The sequence below is a fragment of the Cynoglossus semilaevis genome, chromosome 2 (genome assembly GCF_000523025.1).
Source record: "Cynoglossus semilaevis isolate Cse_v1.0 chromosome 2, Cse_v1.0, whole genome shotgun sequence".
Lineage (NCBI taxonomy): Eukaryota > Metazoa > Chordata > Actinopteri > Pleuronectiformes > Cynoglossidae > Cynoglossus > Cynoglossus semilaevis.
In genome coordinates this window covers 4,703,507-4,724,097 of record NC_024308.1, presented here as the reverse complement: position 1 = coordinate 4,724,097, position 20,591 = coordinate 4,703,507, and the positions used below count along the sequence as shown (strand labels likewise).

The 20,591-nt window shown below is 40.2% G+C and overlaps 2 protein-coding genes across 2 annotated transcripts in view; both read left to right on the top strand.

Annotated features, from left to right (window-relative positions):
- Positions 1-20,591, top strand: part of rabgap1l (RAB GTPase activating protein 1-like) — a 68,255-nt gene that overhangs the window by 15,562 nt on the left and 32,102 nt on the right. Inside the window, exons 12-13 of the mRNA XM_008331972.3 lie at positions 336-429; positions 1,830-1,980. Coding sequence (XP_008330194.1) covers positions 336-429; positions 1,830-1,980 — 245 coding nt within the window. The remainder of the gene's footprint in view (positions 1-335; positions 430-1,829; positions 1,981-20,591) is intronic.
- gpr52 (G protein-coupled receptor 52) lies at positions 9,005-12,753 on the top strand. Its single transcript, XM_017042741.2, has one exon. The coding sequence runs from the start codon at positions 11,588-11,590 to the stop codon at positions 12,719-12,721; it is 1,134 nt and encodes a 377-aa protein (XP_016898230.1). The 5' UTR covers positions 9,005-11,587; the 3' UTR covers positions 12,722-12,753.

Sequence of the window (20,591 nt, the reverse complement as noted above, 5' to 3'; positions counted from 1 at the left end):
GGATCACAGATCCAGGTTGAGTTTGGATGAGGATGAGTTTGATATGTAAAAAAAAAACAACATTGTTTGTTGTTGATGAAGGTTAATATGATTCTTGCTTTGAAAAAATATTTTTGAACTGAACCAGATTATTTATTAATGTACAGTAAAGGCAAATTAATCCATTTATTCCACCGTCCACCCTCTTCTGTATGAGTTTGATAGGTTAAAAAAAAAAAAAAACTTCTGTATGAGTTTGATAGGTAAAAAAAACAAAACATTGTTTGTTGTTGATGAAGGTTAATGACGGTGTGAGACAAATGCCCTGTTTTTAACAGTGTGTGCGTTTCTTGCAGATAGCGACAGCGAAATCTCAAGTGGAACAGGAGATGTTTCCAAAGACTGTCCTGAGAAAATTCTGGAGTCCTGGGGAGCGATCCTCACCAGATGGTAAGAGAACCGAGGAGAGTGAATGGAAGGATTTGGAGAGGAGAGATTTAAAAATAGGGGGTATTCAATTAGAGACTGTCAGTTAGCCCGGCGTGTTAGAAAGACAGGTTGAAAGACAGAAACGAGGAGGAATGGAGATAATGTAACATCACGGACGTAGAGGAGAGTGATGGCAGTGAATTATGAATCTGCAGACTGTTGTTGAAACTGTTTCCTCTGCCCAAGACCATCATCAAAAAGTTGAAAATGAGTTCAAGTTTAAAATATGAAAATCAATTGTAATGTGAGTATCAAGCTCAATATAAACATCCTACAGTATATAGTAAATAAAATGTGTCCCGTTTAAAAATGTTGACATTTAGGATTTGGTTTATGTTTTAAATGTATTTAATAAACACATTGATTTAAACTCAAAGCAACAATTTTGTTCAAACATCACCGCAGTCACTGTGTTTGTTGAATAAGTCACAGCATCATCAGTACAGGTCAGGATATGGTTAAAGGTGTAAACTTTAAGTACAATAAATTATCAGTACACTTAAACCCATGAATGCTATTATTCTTTTTAGCCAAAGGAGCTATGACAAGATGAAGTAGCTGTGAGGAGTAAACGTGGTTCATTATACACACAGTGCCGACTTTGATTTATAACACGCTGGACTTTGTTCCTCTTCATTATCACGCTTTAATTTGTTCATCATCTGAATTTTACGGATAACAACTTGGCTCATAAATTAATCTGCAATTACAGTGTCATCATTGCGCTTTTACTGTAACCACGGCTGATACATGACACGACTTCAGCCACGGGCGCTGACATAATTAACGGAATAAAATATTACGTTATTATACCGACTTTCACTCGTTTCTCGGCCCATTTTCCCCCCGTTGCATCAGCACAACACTGTGAATCAGTTAATGGGGAAATCACCTTCATGTGCCTTCGACAAATGCATTATGATGAGATTTCAAGCGTCATTAAAAAGAGCTGACGGGATGAATTCCACAGGAGGCCATTTCACCGCGTCGCAGGATGTTACCACGGTGCTGTGGCAGCAGTGCAACAGTCGAGACATTTAGCCTCGTCGCTGATACAGAAATCAATAGTACAGTACAATGCAGTGAGGAATGATGTTCAGGAGTACTGTCACCCAGCAGCATCAACGGCTGGCTGTGAAGAAAAACCCTGGGTCCAATTAGAAAATGACATACTTCTCATATAAAACAATTCTGATTAGCCTGTTTGAAGACCAATCAACCCTGTGCTAAATTAATAGTAAACAAATATATGCTGACTTCATTTTTCACCTCAGTGTAAGTGCTTGTTGGTAGATACTATACTGTCATTTTTAAAATGTGAAATGAATAATTACTAATAAAAATGTGTCTGTTTGCATCAGGCATGGGAACCTGTCCACCCGTCCAAAGGGACTGTCCTCGCTGGTCCGCAGCGGTATTCCTGAGCCGCTCCGAGCCGAAGTTTGGCAGCTGCTGTCCGGTTGCCATGACAACGGGGAGCTCCTTGAACTTTACCGCATCCTCATCACCAAGGTAAGAGCACAGGCACATCAGTGAAGGACACGGATTTGTTTGCACACGAGGCCTGGTGTTGTTATGTGGGAGTCTGTGGTTGAACGGCAGGACGGCTGTTGAGAAACAGTCAACTCTACAGGTGGTGTTGGTCCACATGAAAATACACATGATACATTTTCACTGCAAGTTGAAGTTTTTGTACGATTGCAAGTTTGTGTTCTTTTTTTGACATGACGTTGAGCAACTCAAAATGACCTTGTGTTGGAGCAGTAACACACTTTCATTTATCATACACGTCCATCTTTTTCTTCTTCTTTCTTTGTTCTCCTTTCACTTGTTTTTCCTATTCTTCTTTCTATTATTCGTCATCTCCTACTTCTTCTACATCTTCTTTCGACCTGGTCCAACATGCATTTTTAATGAGCCGAGCAAAAGACACAAGATATGTTTGTTTTTCCTCTTTAATGTCATAAATCACACCATTTGGATTGAGATGCAAAAATATCCTTTGGGTCGAAAAGTTGCATAATTAAAAAATAACAAGGATATAAAGAAAGAGCAGATGTTAACAGTAACAACACATCTGTCTAATTTTCTCTTATTTTAAAGTTTAACCATTTCTGGTTTGATGAGTTCATACAGACACATTTCATTAAATGCTCTTCATTTAATTATAGCTCTGAGTATTTCTGCTGTTAAAACTGTGTGAACTGTTATCACATGACCTGCATTCAATTGGCTATTGATCATAGCCCACCCCTTGGTTACATTTAAATCTTTATAAAGACACAGAGAGAGAGTGAGATGCTGGCTTGTATAGGTAATATAAAAGTCTTTCTCTATGTTGCTGCAGAAAACTGAGAAACCTTTTAGGATCAATGAGCAGGAAAAGAAGGCAGGGAGAGTGGAAGTCAAAAAGGGCTGAAAGCCTGTGGACACTTGAATATGAGGTTGTAGATACTGGAGGATCAGGAATAGGTGTGAAAGTCTGTGTCATTGGTCTGGATCTGTTTCAGCTGCCGTTCTCGACTCTGATTCTCTACCGTCCTTGTCCTCTTGTTTCATATGCACAGCTGTGTCGACCTCTCAGTCGTGTATTTCGCCTATTGGTCTATTTTATACCATGAATTCTTTTTGTCTCTGCGATGTACAGTGATTTCTCTTTTTTTTTTCTCCCACTGCATTTCCCTTTTGTTACATAAGACAGAGATAGTTCAGCTCATTATTCTCATTCCTTTGGCTTGGCCACACCCCCCTCCTCCCCGCCCCCCTCCTCACCTCCTGGGTCTTACTGGAGTAGTGATGGTATTGATAGGCGAGTGGCAAGGCTATTAATAGCTGCACCAAATGAATGGGATAAGGAGAAGATGGAGGAGGGAGGGGGCGACGGCAGAGGAGCAAATGACAGCAGTGGTGAGGGCGATGTGGGGCTTATTAATGTCTGTTGTCTGGGCTCAGTGAGGATATTAATGCTGATTGAATTCTAAGTAACTGGTCTGTCGCCAATATGGATTGTGTACCGGGGTCGTTAATCAAGCAGGCTTCTCGACAGCCACTGTTGTGTGTGGGTTTCACTTGCACGTCTGCAGTTTATCACCTCCACAGAATACTGTTTTCTTTATTGTACATGTTTGGTAGAGGAACTCGTTCGAGGCTTTGTCTTTAATAATAGATGTCTAAGAAACACAGCACAGTCAAGTGGACTCGGTGTTGGGCTCCAGCAGATCTAAATTTCTTAAATGGATATGTGAAAAGTCCAGGTCATTTGTTTAACAATTGTATAAAAGAAAATAAAAGTTTTTGTTTTAAATGTTCCCTCCTATCTGTTATTAAGTATTTATTGTAACTTCCCTCATTTTTCACTTCGAAGTCAGGTTTTTATCTTAGTTGTGAATATATGGTTTAAATTGTTAGAGAAGAAAAGTGAAGGAATTAATTTCATTTAACTGACGAAGGTATAAACTAATACGATCCACAAAGTTGTTTGTCAGTGCTTCGGATGCTGCCGACTGGAAATATCCACCCTTGGAAAATGGAGCAAGTAGGTGGCAGTAATGCAATTTAAAGAGATGATGAGTTGCTGTTGTAGAGAAAGCAAAGTAGTCGGTGCACAGGGCGACCTGAACTCAGCCAAACCACCGAGGAGACAAGGGATTTTTTTTTCATGGCTTAATCTGCTGCATTATGAGGAGATCATACTGTTATTTTTTCACTTATTTGACCTGAATTATATCTCTACGGTGCCTTGATGGCATTACCTTCTTGTACCTGTAACTGAGTGAGTCTTCACCTTTTCTAATTGGCTCACTTCAATTGACTCGTTCCATGTCAAACTGACTTTACCTTAAATTACCTTCAGATGAGACGGTGGCTCATAATGAGCTGATGGCGCTCACACACACACACACACACACATATTTTTAAGGAACCGCTTGACAGTTTTATTTTTTCTGTGTGAGAACCTGTCAGTCTTCACTTATCCAGCATTTAGTGGAACGTGGCCTTTGGTCAAACAGCTGAACATTATAGATTGCAAGTGTCATGTTTGGTGCCGTGCTGCTCATTTACAGTCATCACACACTCTGTCACAAATGCACACTCTGTCACACACATTATGGCCCCAGGCTTGGTGAGACATTCACAAATAAGTCTTTGGTCAGCGGGTGTTGTGTTTGGGGTTGTGGGGGTTTTGGTGGGGCCTGACATTTGGAACAACCTTTTGGTCTCCCCAGAGCCAAACAACCCTGAGGTGTACGGCACGCTTCAACCACCAGCTTAAAAAAGCTCAGCCAGCTTTTTTTCATGCCCACCTCCGTAGATCCTAAGCTCACACACACACACACATACACACACACGTGCACCTAACCTGAAACAGTGCATTCATGGAGGTCGGGGTCTGTACTAAGACGCTGGAGCACAAACTACAAAGAGCTCTATCAAGTATGCAACTGAAGGTCGTCCGGAGAGATTGTTTCCCCAATAGAATCCATAATTATTTTCCCTTTTCATCTTTTTATTGTCTATTTTTTCCCCCCACATGTTATGGTATTTTATCACTGATTTAACAAGTGTTACTGCTTCATACAGAGCAGGAAGTTTAAAGTTTCCAAAATTATTTCTTTTGAAGTTTTTGCAATAAGACAAATGTCAACGAACTATGGAACAAACATTTCTGTTTACACTGACAAACTGAATTCTATTTATCAAACATTACAGTAAAATAAGTCAAGTCAAGGCATGTTAAGTCTGGATCAAATCCCAGTTAAAAAACAAACAAACATTTTTGTTAAATTTCTGTACAAAGTGTACAAACGTCTCTGAAATAAGATATTTATAAGATACATTTTTTTTTTTTTAGAAAAAGAATCAAGCCTTGCCGCAGCTCAGTAATTGTATTTAAAATTGATGTTTGAATTCAAAGTAGCATCAGCCTAGCCCTGCAACCAGGTTCAGTAGTGTTGCACCCACGCCTGATATCCCACATACAAATAGATGGAGTGTAATGTACATAAAACAGGGCTGCCATGGTAACTGTAAGGGTCTGTGGACTCTGCATGAAGTTGTCTCCATGACAATTCTGTCTCTCCTTCACATTTTACCTCAGTTCATGAAGGGCAAGCAGTTTGGATGATTAGAACAGAAGTGTGTTGGTGACTCAGCGCCAAATTTCTGCTCATTAAACAAATGGCATGAAGACGGAGTGCTTTAGTTGAGAGAATGGTTTGAACTGTCCATGTAAGAAATGTTTAGTCGCATACATTGTCTGGATCTGTGGTTCCCAACCACTGTGCTGTGGAAAATTATCCAATTTCACTTAATTGGCCTGAAAACTGATATTTATTTATTGCATATACTTTTTCTTTGTTTGTCAAAACATGAAAGGCAGAACTATTGAATACTTTTCTGCTAGGGGGCAGCAGATGGCTATGAAAACTAAAAAAGCTAATCAGAGCTGTTGAAGAAGATCTTTGTCTTTCTTCAATTCCTGCCAGTATGTCAGTGTTGTTTTCAACTAAACAGGCCGAGATTTTAGTCAATTATCAGGTCATTTAAACTAGAAGATCATTATTATTATTTCATTACATATACTTTTTTGTGAGATTTTTGTTAGGTGGTGTGCCGTGGCTCAAAAAAGGTCGGGATGATTCCTAGAATTCATTAATTAACTAATGTTATACTAGATTTTGGTCTTTTTCAACTGAAAATTATGAGCTGAGGTTGAGAAATGTCCAAAAGCAGAACTGCTGCAGATGCTGGTGATGCCACAGAGTTACAGGCTTCACATTGATGGTGTAAAAGGAAGATCCCATGCATTCTCATAAACATAATCAGAGATTCTTCACTGAAGAGTGTGCACGTCTGTACAGTACAGTACATGTCTGGAACAGCTGCACGGTGAGTCTGCAGCACGGCCACCTCAATAAAGGGGTATTCACTGCACCCCCTCCCTTCCTGGGTCTGTGCATGTGTCCATAAAGCCGCCCTAAAGGTCCCATTAACATCCACTGCATGAACCCACGAGGCGGCATGAAAGGGACAGTTCTCTGTTATACAGCTACAAACCTAAATGTCCAGAGAAGAAAAAAAAACATGCAGCAATTTTGGAGGCATTGCGTTATTGTGAAATATGAAAATAGATAAACAAGTTCAATGTTGTTTAAAACTAATGGTTTATTTAAAGATTATCAATATTTACTGTTACAGTTACTGCAGTGTGCAGAATTAAAAAAGAAACAATTTTCTGTAGAAATATTTTTTGACAATTGACTATATCTGCTAAAAGTGCAAAACAGGCATAAAGCAACATATAGGTAAACAAAAATACTTTACCATAGAATTAAATAAATGTTGTCTTATTTTTTAGTATTGATATTGTGTTGCACTTGTCTGTAAAACGTATAATATGATCTGACAGGAAATTATTCCTAAAATTTTAATGTTGAGCTAGAAATTAGATTTACTGTGAGTTTTTAGGGGGAAAAAACTCTCTTATAAAAACAGTGATGCTATTTAGTTGATTATTTGTATTCAGTCCTCACACATGACTAAAAGATTAATGTTACATCCTGACCTAGAGTCCAAGGACAACAGAAGCTACAGTACAGTGAATATAAACATCTAAACCTGAATGGCCACAGAGGTCTTCACCAGCATGTGCTGTGAGATTAGATGAAGATGATGGATGGTGGTTTCAGTAGACACCCTGGCGTTGACCTTTAGGTTGTCTCTACCCACATCACCACTCAACTGTATTAATGCAGGTGTACATGTAGTATATGTGAGCAAACGGAGAAGATATTTTTTTGTTCTAATGATGTTTAGTATTGGTGTCACATGATAACCAGCTAAAAAAAAAAATCTAATCTTTCACATTAGTTGTTTATATTCCCACTTACATTCACTTTAAAGAAGTGTCTTTAAAACAAATAACTGAATTTTGAGTCATTATTTCTGAACATATTAGCTTTGGTCTCAAATTCATCTTTAGTGCAAAACTTAAATTAAATCTGAGAGCTGCAAACAGACAAGAGCGGATCCACAACTGTTGATAAAAGTAACTTCTGGCCTCTGTCTGCTAATCCAGGGTTTAGTGTTGGTCCACTGGTACTGATGGCTGAGCAGTGAACCTTTGCTAATCTGCCACATTCACCAAATGTCCTTAAATCGTAGATCCAGACATCGAAACAAAAGGTTAGTCGCTGATCAGAGCTGCGATGTAGAAGTCACTTTGGTGTGACATGAAAACATTTCCAACTATTCGTGATCTTTTAGGTGTCACATAAACCTGTATTTGTCTGTTGAAGGTTAGTCGCGACTAATCGTGATCTTTTAAGTGTCACATAAACCTGTATTTGTCTGTTGAACAGTGTGTTTTTGAAGTGAAACAAACAAACAGCAGAGGGATTCCCAGTTTTTCCTTTTTTTTTTTTTTTTTTTTTAGAAAAAAAATATCCTGTCAACCTGCCTGAATATCTTTTTTTTTAAATCATTGAATCATGTTCTGAACACATTCTGTGAACACATTCTGCTGCGTTCAGCCAAACTCCACCATGGTGCAGCTCACTCACTGTCTCAATGTGTTGTTTTGATGTAAATGAAAGACATTCTTTTGCTGTACTGGTAAACAGAGACTGGTTCAACACCTCTGTGACTGGCAGTAAGCATCGTTTATATGGATTTAATAACGGCTTCAATGCAGTTGACCTCAGAATGAAGACATTAATCACATGAATCAGTTTGTAAAATTAATCAGATTAAAAATGTAATCTGATTTATTAAAACAAAATCAACATCAAGTTTTATCCATAGCCATATGATTTCATCATTGGAATTTTTTATTTTTTTTTGTCATTTTTAGGAATTTTGATTTATAGAGGCTGTAGTTGTTATGTTTTGTTTTTTTTCCCCACTGGATGCCCTTCCTGACCCCACAACCTGAAATGTGGTGACTAGTTGATGTTTAACCTAGACCCACCTGGTGGCAGGCAGGGGTCTGAACGCTGTACTACTACTACAAATGTTACTACTACACTGCACCACCACAACACTTACTACAGTACTTCATTGACCTGTTTTTTTTTTTTAATCCTGGTTTTTTTTTTAAAAGGTAACTAATTATTGGTAATTCTCCAATATTGAGATATTAAATACTGGTTTTTAAACTACTTGTTACCACAGGCTGGATGAGTGTGTGATGTAAGGAAGCAGTGAAAGGTGAAACAGCCTCCACCTTTGTTTCCAAGTAGCCCTGCTGGCTTTGTTTTTGAGCAAAATGAATTATTAATGGTGCCCTTCTGGTCGTGTTTTTCATCAGCGTCCACCTGCAAAGTGTGCATGATGAGAGAACTTCATTGACGGGCCGCCTCCATAGTAACGTCACAACATCCTCAGACTTAAATGTGCCTCTTCCGTCAAAGCTTTTTCCATGGTGTAGCTGAATGGATCAGCATAGACTGTTAAAAAAATGAATAAGAAAAAAAAGAGAAACACAGAGAAACCCTCTTTCTCTGCCCAGACCTGATTCTTGCCATTTTTTTTAAATGCCCTTCTCGTCAGACACTTGGCTTTTAATTCATCCTCTTAATCATCATCCGTTGGCCTAAAGAGGACGTGCCCAAAGCCAAAAAATGCTTGGCAGCTAAATTTTGCAGGGCGGAATTTACTGTACTAAACTGTTGGAACGAACTAAGGAGGCACACAGGAGAAAGCAGTCCTCCACAGTGTGTCGTTCATTATCAATTCATGCTCCTGTCTTGCAGTGATGATAGTTGATAGTTGAAAAAACATCGAAATCCACCTCCGAAATCAAATAATCTGCCAAACGGGGCCACGTGTCGTTCCAATCCAGTTCTTAATTCTAGAGTTATATAGAGAGATGGGACTTGAACGTAATCTCCTCGGTGAAAGTAATTAAGTACCAAGAGCCTAAATGGATTAGGTCTATTTTATCAGGACAAATGGTTCACGACAGCTTGGGATTAGTGTTGTGGATGACATCATAAATATATGTACAAGTACGTGTTAGTAAAGGTGGCAGAGAAACACGGCTGTATCCGGTAAAATCAGTAAATATGAATTGTTCTGAAGATCATTGTGAATAAGGCTCTTTTATTATTGATATTATAAATGTAGGCAAGTGGTTAGTAGTTTGAAGAAAGAGTCCTAGCTGGAACAACAAGGGGAGATGGAAAAAGGGTAAGCAGGATGTGGGAGGATGGCCAGTGTGGGAGGGAAATTCAGTTAATAGAAAATAGACCGAGAGATAAGTAATATGTAAATAGGGAATGTATCCAAATTTACCTCTGCGAAAGAGCCAACGTGTGAGACGGAATAATGTGGCAGGGGGCCTCAGGTGCAGCTGGAGGAACAGGAGGTGGGGCGACGAGCGGGAGGAAGCAAGAGGAGGGAAAGAAAGGAGGGTTTGAGTGTGTGTGCGTGCATGTGCGGGTGTGTGCATGTGAAGAAAGAGAGAGGGAGAATGAGTAAGCGAGGAAGAGAGAGTGTGTAGGGAGGGAGGGAGTGAAGTGAAAGGCAGCCACAGCATCTCTCCTCACTGCACCAGGACTGAGGGAGTCTTCATCTCTTTGCTTCTCTCACTGCAGATTTTACTCACTTTCATCAGCACACTCATCCTTTTTCGTTGCCTTTCAGTAGCTTCTGACAGGGACACTGCATCCATCTCCTTCCATACTCTAGAATGTCAGGATTAATGAATTGGAAACATGCGTTGTCCTGTCTAATGGAATATTGAAGGGACTTGTGCAGAGGACAGGGCTAAAGACCGAGACTCCTGCTGAGAGGCTGCTCTTTTTTTCTTTTTTTTTTAATGCTGCTGTTGTGGATTCCTCTTTTGTCGCCATGCCTGGGTTTTGTCAAGACACACAGAGAAAGGAGTGACAGCGAAATTGTGGTTTAATCCACTAAATACAAGACAGAGTTCGTACTTTAGAGGACCAACGGAAGTTGCACATTAGTGGTTGTCCCTTGAAGGAGTTGCTAAATTTCTTCCTGTGACTGCTGCAGAGTGTCACAACTAAATGCGATCCGGTAAATGCGATAATTAAGTGGACTGATGAATAGTCCCTACACCCCTTCCTGTATGTGTCTGGCAGAGGATTGCTGAGGAGCCAAAGTGAGCGGAACACTGAGTTATTCAGCCGGCCTCACGTCATCGCTCTAGGAGAGTCCTTTCAGTCGCCTGCATGGAAGACAGACATTCAGTGCTTTCGTCATTTTCAAGGATTTTGATTTTGTTTCTCTTACGCAAATTGCAGTCCAGAACACTGTGAGGCAAGTTTGCTTAATTTTTTTGTGCATTATCAACTTTAATTTACATGGCAGATTTAACCTCCTCTTTCCCCGAGGATGCCACAGTTCAATCTCTTGTGCCATGTGTGTCGAAGAAGCCGAGACATTTTCCCCTGCAGAGGTACCTTTGTTCTACTCCAATAATAGTTTGACATCTGAGCAAAGTCTGTAGCACACTGAAGGTTTGGATTGTCACCAAAATGGGAAAAAATCTGCACCAATACAAACTCCAAGGCTTTTTTTCACCCTGAAAGAATTTTTTTGACAAAGCATTTGTTGGTTATGACAAATTTCCTCTGAGGTTTTCCTCCACCAAGATCGTTCTCTCTCTTTGTACCGACAGTTTATGTTCCTTGTTTTCCAGTGGCAACAATTTAAAGAAATCAGAAGATAAGACGAATGGAAAAAAAAAAAAAAAACGGGTCTTTGGGAAAAAATGCTGTCCGCTGCACTAATACTGCACCGCCTTAGGTCAAAGGATGGAATACAGCTTTTGTGTTCTGTCCGTCACTGACTGTTATCTACCCCACTTACTCACCAACAATGAGTGATTGGAAAGGCAAAAATAAAGAGGCTGTCGTACTCTTCCGGAGCCTGTATTGATTTACTCAAAGTCAGCTTTCATTAGTGTGAGGCCCAGCCATGTGAGAATAAAGTGAATAAGAGACTGAGTGTGTTTGAAAGACCGAGTTTGGAGCTCAGTTAACCGAGGCTGGCTGCAGATGCTCCTAAAACACAGGAGGGGGGGCAGACAGTTCTCCACTTTCAGGCCAGCTGCCTTATGGGTGGCACACCACACAACTGACCTACCTGGAATATGTCCAGAACAATGAACCAGTCTGAACTGTCAACAGACCTGGTGGTTGCTGCCAACAGCAGTCACGGAGTCCTCATTCCGAGAAGGAGCTCCAACCACTCCTGTCCCCTGGGCTGGGGCTTGAACGAAGGCTTGGAGACTTGTGTCCTGGAGACCGCTGTGATCGTCCTTCTGACTGTGCTCATCATCGCGGGAAACCTGACCGTGATCTTTGTGTTCCACTGTGCTCCCCTCCTGCACCATTACACCACCAGCTACTTCATCCAGACCATGGCCTATGCTGATCTGCTGGTGGGTCTCAGTTGCCTGGTGCCCACTTTATCCCTCCTCCATTACCCAGCAGGTGTCCAGGAGCCCATCACATGTCAAGTTTTCAGCTACGTCATCTCTGTCCTGAAAAGTGTTTCCATGGCCTGTTTGGCCTGTATCAGCGTGGACCGATACTTGGCCATAACCAAACCACTATCTTATAACCAGCTGGTGACGCCGTGCCGTTTACGGGGCTGCATTTCCCTCATATGTGTCTACTCCAGCCTGGTTTTCTTACCTTCCTTCTTTGGCTGGGGTAAGCCAGGGTATCACGGCGACATCTTTGAGTGGTGTGCTCACTCGTGGCCAACCTCTGCCCTCTTTACAGGCTTTGTCGTTTGCCTGCTCTACGCCCCGGCTGCGCTTGTTGTTTGTTTTACCTATTACCACATATTTCGCATTTGCCAGCAGCATAACAGGGAGATCAGCGAACGCAGGGCCAGGTTTCCAAGCCAAGAGATGGAGGCCAGCGAAGGAACTGGCAACAATGGGCACCAGGGGGGGCATGGACCCGATCGACGTTATGCGATGGTGCTGTTTCGTATCACCAGCGTGTTCTACATGCTTTGGCTGCCCTACATCATCTACTTCCTGCTCGAGAGCTCCCACGTCCTGGACAGTCCTGCCCTTTCCTTCATCACCACATGGCTAGCCATTAGCAACAGCTTTTGTAACTGTGTCATCTACAGCCTTTCTAACAGCGTGTTCCGACTGGGCATGCGTAGGCTCTCCCAGACAATCTGCTCCTTCAGCCACTGTGCAGCTGATGACAGGGATTTTGTGGAGCCTAAACCAAGGAAGAGAGCAAATTCATGCTCCATCTGAAAGGAGGACTTGCCACAGGACTCATTCATGGAAACTGGGATCTTAACCAGCTCGATGCTGTTACCCAACAGTGAAGCTGTTAGAAAGAGCCCAAGCAAAAGCCTGTAAAATGACACAAGTGACTTTGCCTTGGTCACAAAACGCCAGCTTTGTTTCCAGTGTAAGCTTTGTGAGTTGATGGTCAGTGTGTCCAAGCAGGGAGTTTTGCAGCCAGTGATAGGTTTAATTCCATGCATGTGACGTAACTGTGAATTGCCTACAAAGTAGTTTTCCAGTTGCTTTCATAGCACTGTGTCAGTAACCATGTCAGACCTACGGCAACTATACATAGTTAAAAAACAAATAGTGAAAAAACAAAACAAAAACTGTTTTGATAGTCTTTGTAAATTCCTCTGCCTGTTACTGGATGTCCTTCCACTGATCGGCATCAAGAGACGCGTGATATCACACGATTGTAAACTGGTATTTGTCATTTTCACTGTACATGACCATAGTGATAGTAAAACCAGCGATTATGCTGCTAAATAACAATGTTGTGAGGCTTTGACTGTTGTTTTTTGTATAGAAAAAGAGTCCGAGAAAAGTGAGAGTATTTTCTTGTATTTCGTAGTTTTGGTCTGGTTTGTGTACACGGAGAGGCTCGGTGAGCAGAGCACAGAGGCAAGACATTTGTCAAATACACTGTCAGGTCTGGAGCCACTGTTGATGGAGTGATTGGCCAGTCATCCTTACAGCTGCTGGGAGGAGGGTATGGCTCAAATTGCCTGCAAAATATACAATACATTTCCACACTGTACAGCCATCATTACCATTGATTCTTCTACACTAACAAAACGATGGCAGAAAAGTTTAATGTTTCAAAGAGTTCAGAATGATAACGGTACTGTAATTGCTCTTCTTTTATTGATCTTTATGAAAACTACCACGGCTGGCCTGGACATATGGACTGGTGTCCGTTGCTCTTCATCAGTTGTCTTTATAAAGATGACAGCGGTGGATTTTATTTCTCAGCAGCGGGGGAACAGGCGCTCAGGTTAACGTGACTTCTGTGTGATTCGTCTGGAGGTTGGCCAGAGGTTAGAACTTGACTGATCTGAAATTACATGCTTACACTGTGTAAGGTTATCTTGGTAGTGGCTTATCTCCTGTTGATTTGTTGAATTACAGGCCAGAGACTGTTTGTTTTTTTGCTACTGTTCCCTCAGCTTCACCAGGTTTATTATTACACTAAATTCTACTCCTAGTGCCAAGTACAGTTGTGCATAACACCTGAGATATGCAGTGTATAATTTCATTTACTCCCAGGAGTGACTGCAAAATACTGCCAGGACCTTAGCTTGAAAGAAACCCAGCCTTTAGAACGGGCTACATTCATCAAACCTGTGTTTTAAAAAAGAAAAATATGATCACTATGTTTTTTGTGCAGCCATATTCCATTTATTTGTAGAGGAGGGTTAAAAGAATACTCTAACCAATTGGAAAAAAACATTTTACAATTGAAATAACACACTATTTTTAAACAATTCTACAAGCGAATCTTACGGATGTTGGTTTATATTAAAGTCGAGTTGAGATTTTGGAGATTAGCGGCTGTTGATGATACTGCAAAAAGATTTCTTCAGTGAAACTTCTGGGTTTTCTACCTTATGTCTTGAGATCTGTTTCCCAGTCTGGGTTTTTTGATAGACAAAAAAAATCAATAACTGCCTTTTTTTTTTGTTTTGGATTAATATTATCCTTTGCTACAGCACAGCACTGAAGTCATTCCAGTCCATCGACCTTTAACACATTCCATCGATCCTGGCTTAACGTCATGTAGTCATTAATATTAAAATAAAATATGTTAATATATAAAATTGCCACGTTTTATAGCCAATGATTACCCTACCTGCTCTGGTGTGGTCAGCTGTGGTTCAGGCCTTGCTTGTGGTGTTTCTGTCCTGCTGGAAACCAAGTGACTCTAAACCAGTTTTTCAGTATTCTGAATGTTTTCAATCAGTCCTCCTTATCTTCATGCCTGTGTTACCCCCCCTCCTCCCCGCCCCCCCTTCAGACCAGAGTTATATAATTTTGTTTGGCAGATACGTAGGGGGCAGAAAGATTGTTTCTTCATTTAAATATCCTGTTACCACACAGTTGTCCATTTCAGTCAGAAGAAAAGAATGGTGCATAAGAGTTTTAGTGAATCCTGGTGGACTCCAGGAGGTTGTAACTGAAGTACTTTTTTACTGCAGGAGGTTGTAACTGAAGTACTTTTTTTCAATTTCTGTCTTTTGTCTTATTCACTTGCTCTACTTTCTCTACCTGCCACTTGTTTCTTTTAGGTCTTTACATTTTCTTTTGTGAGTTTTCTAACCTATTTTCAAATGGAAACAGCCCTGTGCTGCAAAGGCTGCCAAGGATTTTTATACGGTTTTAAATATTCAAGGATAGACTGATGATCCTCAGAGACGCTATCGCCTTTTATCACTAGTAATTAATTTACTCATGGGTTGATGAAAAATAAATGCTTATTTCCTGCTCAGTCGAAAGGCAAGACTGTTCTGTCTATATGCCTAAAAATGGAATTTGTAAAAGGAAGTGGCGAAAGATGTGGAAGTAATTCAACACGAATGGACGTACTGCACTTTTTGAAACCTTAGTCCATCGACTTCTATATTCTTTTTTCCATTAACGTTGTTTGTTTCACGCTCTGAGGTCAAGTCTTTCTTTTTTTTTATTTAAGTCGAGCTGAATTGATGTACAGAACGTGCTCTTGTTTGTCTGGATTCACATCCCAATTTTTCTACCTTGTGACCTGTTGTGTATGGAGAAGTACAATAGGAAAACGCACAACATAGCCTTGTAAAATACTAGTGTCATATTTATTCTTTTACAGCTAGGTGTCCTCCTTTTGAAGTGTCAATAAGGTAGCTGTTTAAATTCCTTCGGGCGATGTACGATGTAAACGTCAAGATAAAATTAGACCGTAAAATTAGACTCAAAACAAATAAAAACTACGTGATGTTTACGATAAATCTTCTTATATGTAAAATAATTTGTCACATTTAGATACGTCGTTAGCTGGGTGTTAAACGTAGCAGTGGAGTAAATGTGACGTACATGTCGTGGCTAAGGGTTTCAGAAATCCAAGAGCCGTTGAATAAATATTAAAAACATAAAAATAGTAGTTTAAGTGTCTGTATAGCACTGACCAAACTAAAGTGTTCCAAAACCTGTCAAGTGCATTAAAAAGAATATTTATTTGAAAGAAACGAGAACAGGGTTTATTTAAACCTAAAGGTGTGTTATTTTACTGACTTCTGTTGACATCACGTCACGATATTCTGAGTATACTGTGTGTAAAAATACTGTGTGTATCTGTGTTTAATCTGCTGTACAGACGAAAATAAAATCAGATAAAGAATTTCTGATAATGGTATGGCACAAATGGCACATTGTGTGTGAATCAACTAGGCTGCTATTATGAGTAGGAGACAGTGTGTGTTAAATTATACACTATCTATTTTTTTATTTTGTTATATTGTCAGAAGCTATGATTTTGCTGTTGCTGCCAAGTCAATAAACATAAAAATGCAGTTGACATTTTCTTGTAGTGCTTTTGTAAAATGTGTGTCTGAGAATACCAGCCACCTGTGAACACCCATTCATTATGATGTGTTCAGGGCCCGGCTTCTAGTAATTGTCTTCTTGTGGAGTTGATGTGTTGAAACAGACAGAGATATAGCTTCAAAATATGAAATGAAGGCTCGATACAACTTGTCCATGTCTGACATGAGACACTGGGACTTTTTCCATGTCTGACATGAGACACTGGGACTTGTTTTGTAGTCGATGTGTTTAGTTAATTTCCACCTGAACACTTTCTGGTGCATTCTACTTTTGGAGGAAAAAAACCCCAAACAGTGACAGTAAAAGCAGTAACACAAACAGTACATGTTCCTATTAATGTGGACTAAAGTCCCTACAAATTATTCAGTGAACCCAGGAGCAGCCTCTCAGTACAGACCTACATCAGGAATTCCCTTTTATTTCCAAAAATGGCAGCATTCACCTCACTTCCTTTTCCCGTTTCCACCCGGCCTTCTTCCTTCTCCCCCTCCCTCCTTAACCTCTTTATGTTCAGATTCAGAATGAAGCCCCTGATCCTCTTTGGAGGTGAGGGAGTCATTATTGTACAGAAAAAGGCAGACGCTGCCTGTGTGTGTGTGTGTGTGTGTGTGTGGTAATGGTGGAGCCCTGCAGCACCAACTAAAAGCCTTTGATGCATAAGGAGGACACACTCCTACACCCACACACCAGCTCACCCTCATACATCTTGCATGGCCTGGGTCTTTGAAAAGGTGGGCCTGCAGCCTCGGAGCTGACAGGTGTTAACCTAGATATAACTGACACTCAATAATTTGCAGTGTTAAACTTTAGTTTTGATCATTTATTTAAGCATTTACTGCACCATGACTCCAACTATTCCAACATCTCTGTACCAGGCTGCACCAATGAAAGAAAGGCATTGATTTTTTTTTTTTTTATTTCCTTTGTTAAATGAGAACCACAGATGTTTTAGTGAAGGTCAGGTGAGATTTGAAGCAATAACTGTAAATTCTAATTTTGCCACGTTGGGGAAATTGCACTGGTTTGTTATTTTATTTCCTTTGTTAAATGAGAACCACAGATGTTTTAGTGAAGGTCAGGTGAGATTTGAAGCAATAACTGTAAATGTGTTGATGTGGAGGTCTGGGGCGGGGGGTTTGACAATAATCCCGTCTAAAATAAGGACACAGCAGAAAAAAGTGTTGGAACAATTGATTTTTATTTACCCAGGAGCAATTTACTGAATTTTAGAGCAATAATTAAACTGGATTATACTTCTATCAGAAGAGCTGTCAGAGTCAAAACATTATAATATGTGTGTGTAATACCACATGTTGACAACACTTGGTGTCCACACCTTTTTTTTTTGTGACTTGGTAGCTACTATTCAAATGAACAGTCGCCACTTTTGTGTCAAAGTTTTTAAGAAATGAATAGATCGCGGTTCTGTTGTAATTATACAAGTCGCCACAGGCTAATAAATGTTCGATATTTCATATGTGGAAAATGGAAATGGTGAGATGGATTTGACAAAGTGGTCATTAGCAGCATTTGAACTTGTGTGACCCAGTTTAAATCTTTATTACAAATGGAATCGACATTAAAGGTGGCTTTGATGTGTGGCTGTCGGTGGTTAACAGAGTCATCTCTCTCCGTTGTCAGAGGCACAGAATGATATTCTAAGAACAGGAAATGTATCGTTGGAGTTTAATAAAGTTATAGCTGATAAAGATACACTCACAATGACATGAGGTCCTCAAACGTTGCAGTTTTCAAATATTCTTCTTCGTGTCTTCAGTAACTTGACATCTTTTGGCGAAGTTTACACCGTTTTCTTTTTTTTTTTTTACCCCGACAGACAGCAGAGGACGTACCGTCTTTCACCGTCAACCTCTCTGCAGACTTCATATGCTGATATTTTGCCAGCAAATGTACTGCCAGGCCTTTTCAGATAAATGAAATACCATTTGACTGTCAAATTATCCCCCCGGCTCCTCAGCATTTCCTCCTTACTCCCTAATTCCTCCTTTCACTCCTCCTGTCTCTCCGTCTCTCCTATTCATTAATCCTAATGTTCCTGCACTTTGCCTCGGGAACATCGCTGCTGACTGTCCTTCAAAAGAGTGAGGAGAATTATTAAAAAAAATATATAATTGTCCTTGTCGTTGACACTGTTGTCATCATTATCTCCCCTTCTGTCTGTAGATAACATAACACTGTCAACTTTATGGTTAACTTGTGTGATTTTTTATTCCAGTATATTCCAGATCTGACCTGAAGCTCTCTGAGCTCAGGCCTCACTGTACCCTGGTTTCTGATCCTCCACATCTTTGGCTCAGTGAAAGATTATAAAATAGAAATGTCAACATTCAGTTGACACAACTAAAGTCCAATCACCTTCATCCTCTTCCTTCTCCTTGTCCTCTTCCTCCTCATTCTTCAGTTCCTTTTATCACTCAGTCTCATGGACAGAAGATTTCATTTGAGTGAACATTAACATAGTTTTGCTCCTAGATCTCTGTATCATAAAGAAAGACTCATCGGATCATGACGGTTCACTCCTGTCATCCTCTGTATCTTCCTGACACATCGTTGCCATGTCCTGCAGGTGCAAAAACCCAGCACATAGAAAAATGACAGTCAGAGAGAGTCACTCTGCTGACCTCAGGTCACTGATGCTCTGTGTTGGTTTGTGTCTGAGTCCTGCAGTCCCAGGTTGTTCCTTACCCCGTGGTCTCAGCAGCTCAAACAGATAATTCAAATATAATTTATATTTTTTATAATGTATTTTTTTCAGATACTCAGTTCAGTTCAAACATACTGTCTTGGAAGTGCATTTTGTCATTCAAATATTCATGAAAGACAATGACGGTAACATTAGCTTAAAAACAGAAATATATTGGGTTCCAGTTACTGTATATTATCACTGACATCACACAAGTATTATACAGTTTAGCTTTTTTTTTTGTACCGTCTTTACCCTCGAGCCTGTGTGTGTCAACTCTCTCAGCCACACGTTTTTTTTCCCCTCATCTTTACAGAAAGTAAAATGAGTATTTTTCATTTTTCTCTCTCGTCGCGAACGCTGCCTCTGCAGATCCCGCTCTGTAAATTGAAATGCAGAACCAGCAGCACCGTTAAAACACCACAGCGCCGATTCTGAGACAGATGAATTTGCAGTCTGCCAACTGGGCCAGCTGTTGCATCCCCCGCCTCCCCACCCTCACCCACAATCCTCCAGGGAAGCCTGCGGTAACTTCTTTGCTCACAGCCAAGGACAAACACCTCAGGGGGAAGAGCTCCGGCTTTAATTACTGGGCTGCCGTCCTCTGAATATCACACCAGTAGATTATCACACAGTCAGTGTCCCACGGAAATAAGGGGAGATGGAGAGAGAGAGAGTGAAAACAGGTGTGTCAGCAGTACAGGGAGGCTGTTGACTCGCACTGTCATCAGAAGAAGAAGCCATGCTTCTACGTTGTAATCTTCCTCGTTGACGTGACGTGCTGTGAAAAAATGCTTTTTTCTTTTATATTTAAAGAAAAATTTATATTTTAAACTGGCCCTAATTTATGGCCCGTGGTTTTCAGATTTATTTATTTACTCATGTCTAGGGATGTAACGACACACTCAACTCACAATACGATATAATTCACAATTTTAATGATTTTATTTGTGTATATGTTTTATTTTTTTAAAACAAAATCCAGACGAATTATGACCAAGATGATTTTATCATGTTTTATTTTTTTAAACAAAATCCAGATGGATTATGACCAAATACCAATGGTCCTTTATTTGTAAGGACTATGCAAAATATATTACCAAATTAATTGGTGTTGTGTTCCTCACAATATAGAAATTGCTGTATGTATTGCTGTATGGCCCGTGGTTTTCAGATTTATTTATTTACTCATGTCTAAGGATGTAACGACACACTCAACTCACGATACGATTTTTAAGGTTCACAAATATGATTTTTTTAAATGAAATCCATACAAATTATGACCAAACACAATGGTCCTATGACCAAGAACTATGTAAAATACATTACCAAATTAAATGGATTTGTGTTCCTCACAATATAGAAATTGCTGTCCTAAGTAACAGAATACAAAAAACAAATTGCCCATTTCCGAGCTATCCTTGCCTTTGTTTGTTTTTTAATAGATATGAAACCAATGAGAGGCCACGGTTCAGATGAGCGGCTGACGCGGCCAAATGACTTGACCTGCAGTAAACACTAGTTTGTACCTCAGTCAGCAGAACAGAGACCCGG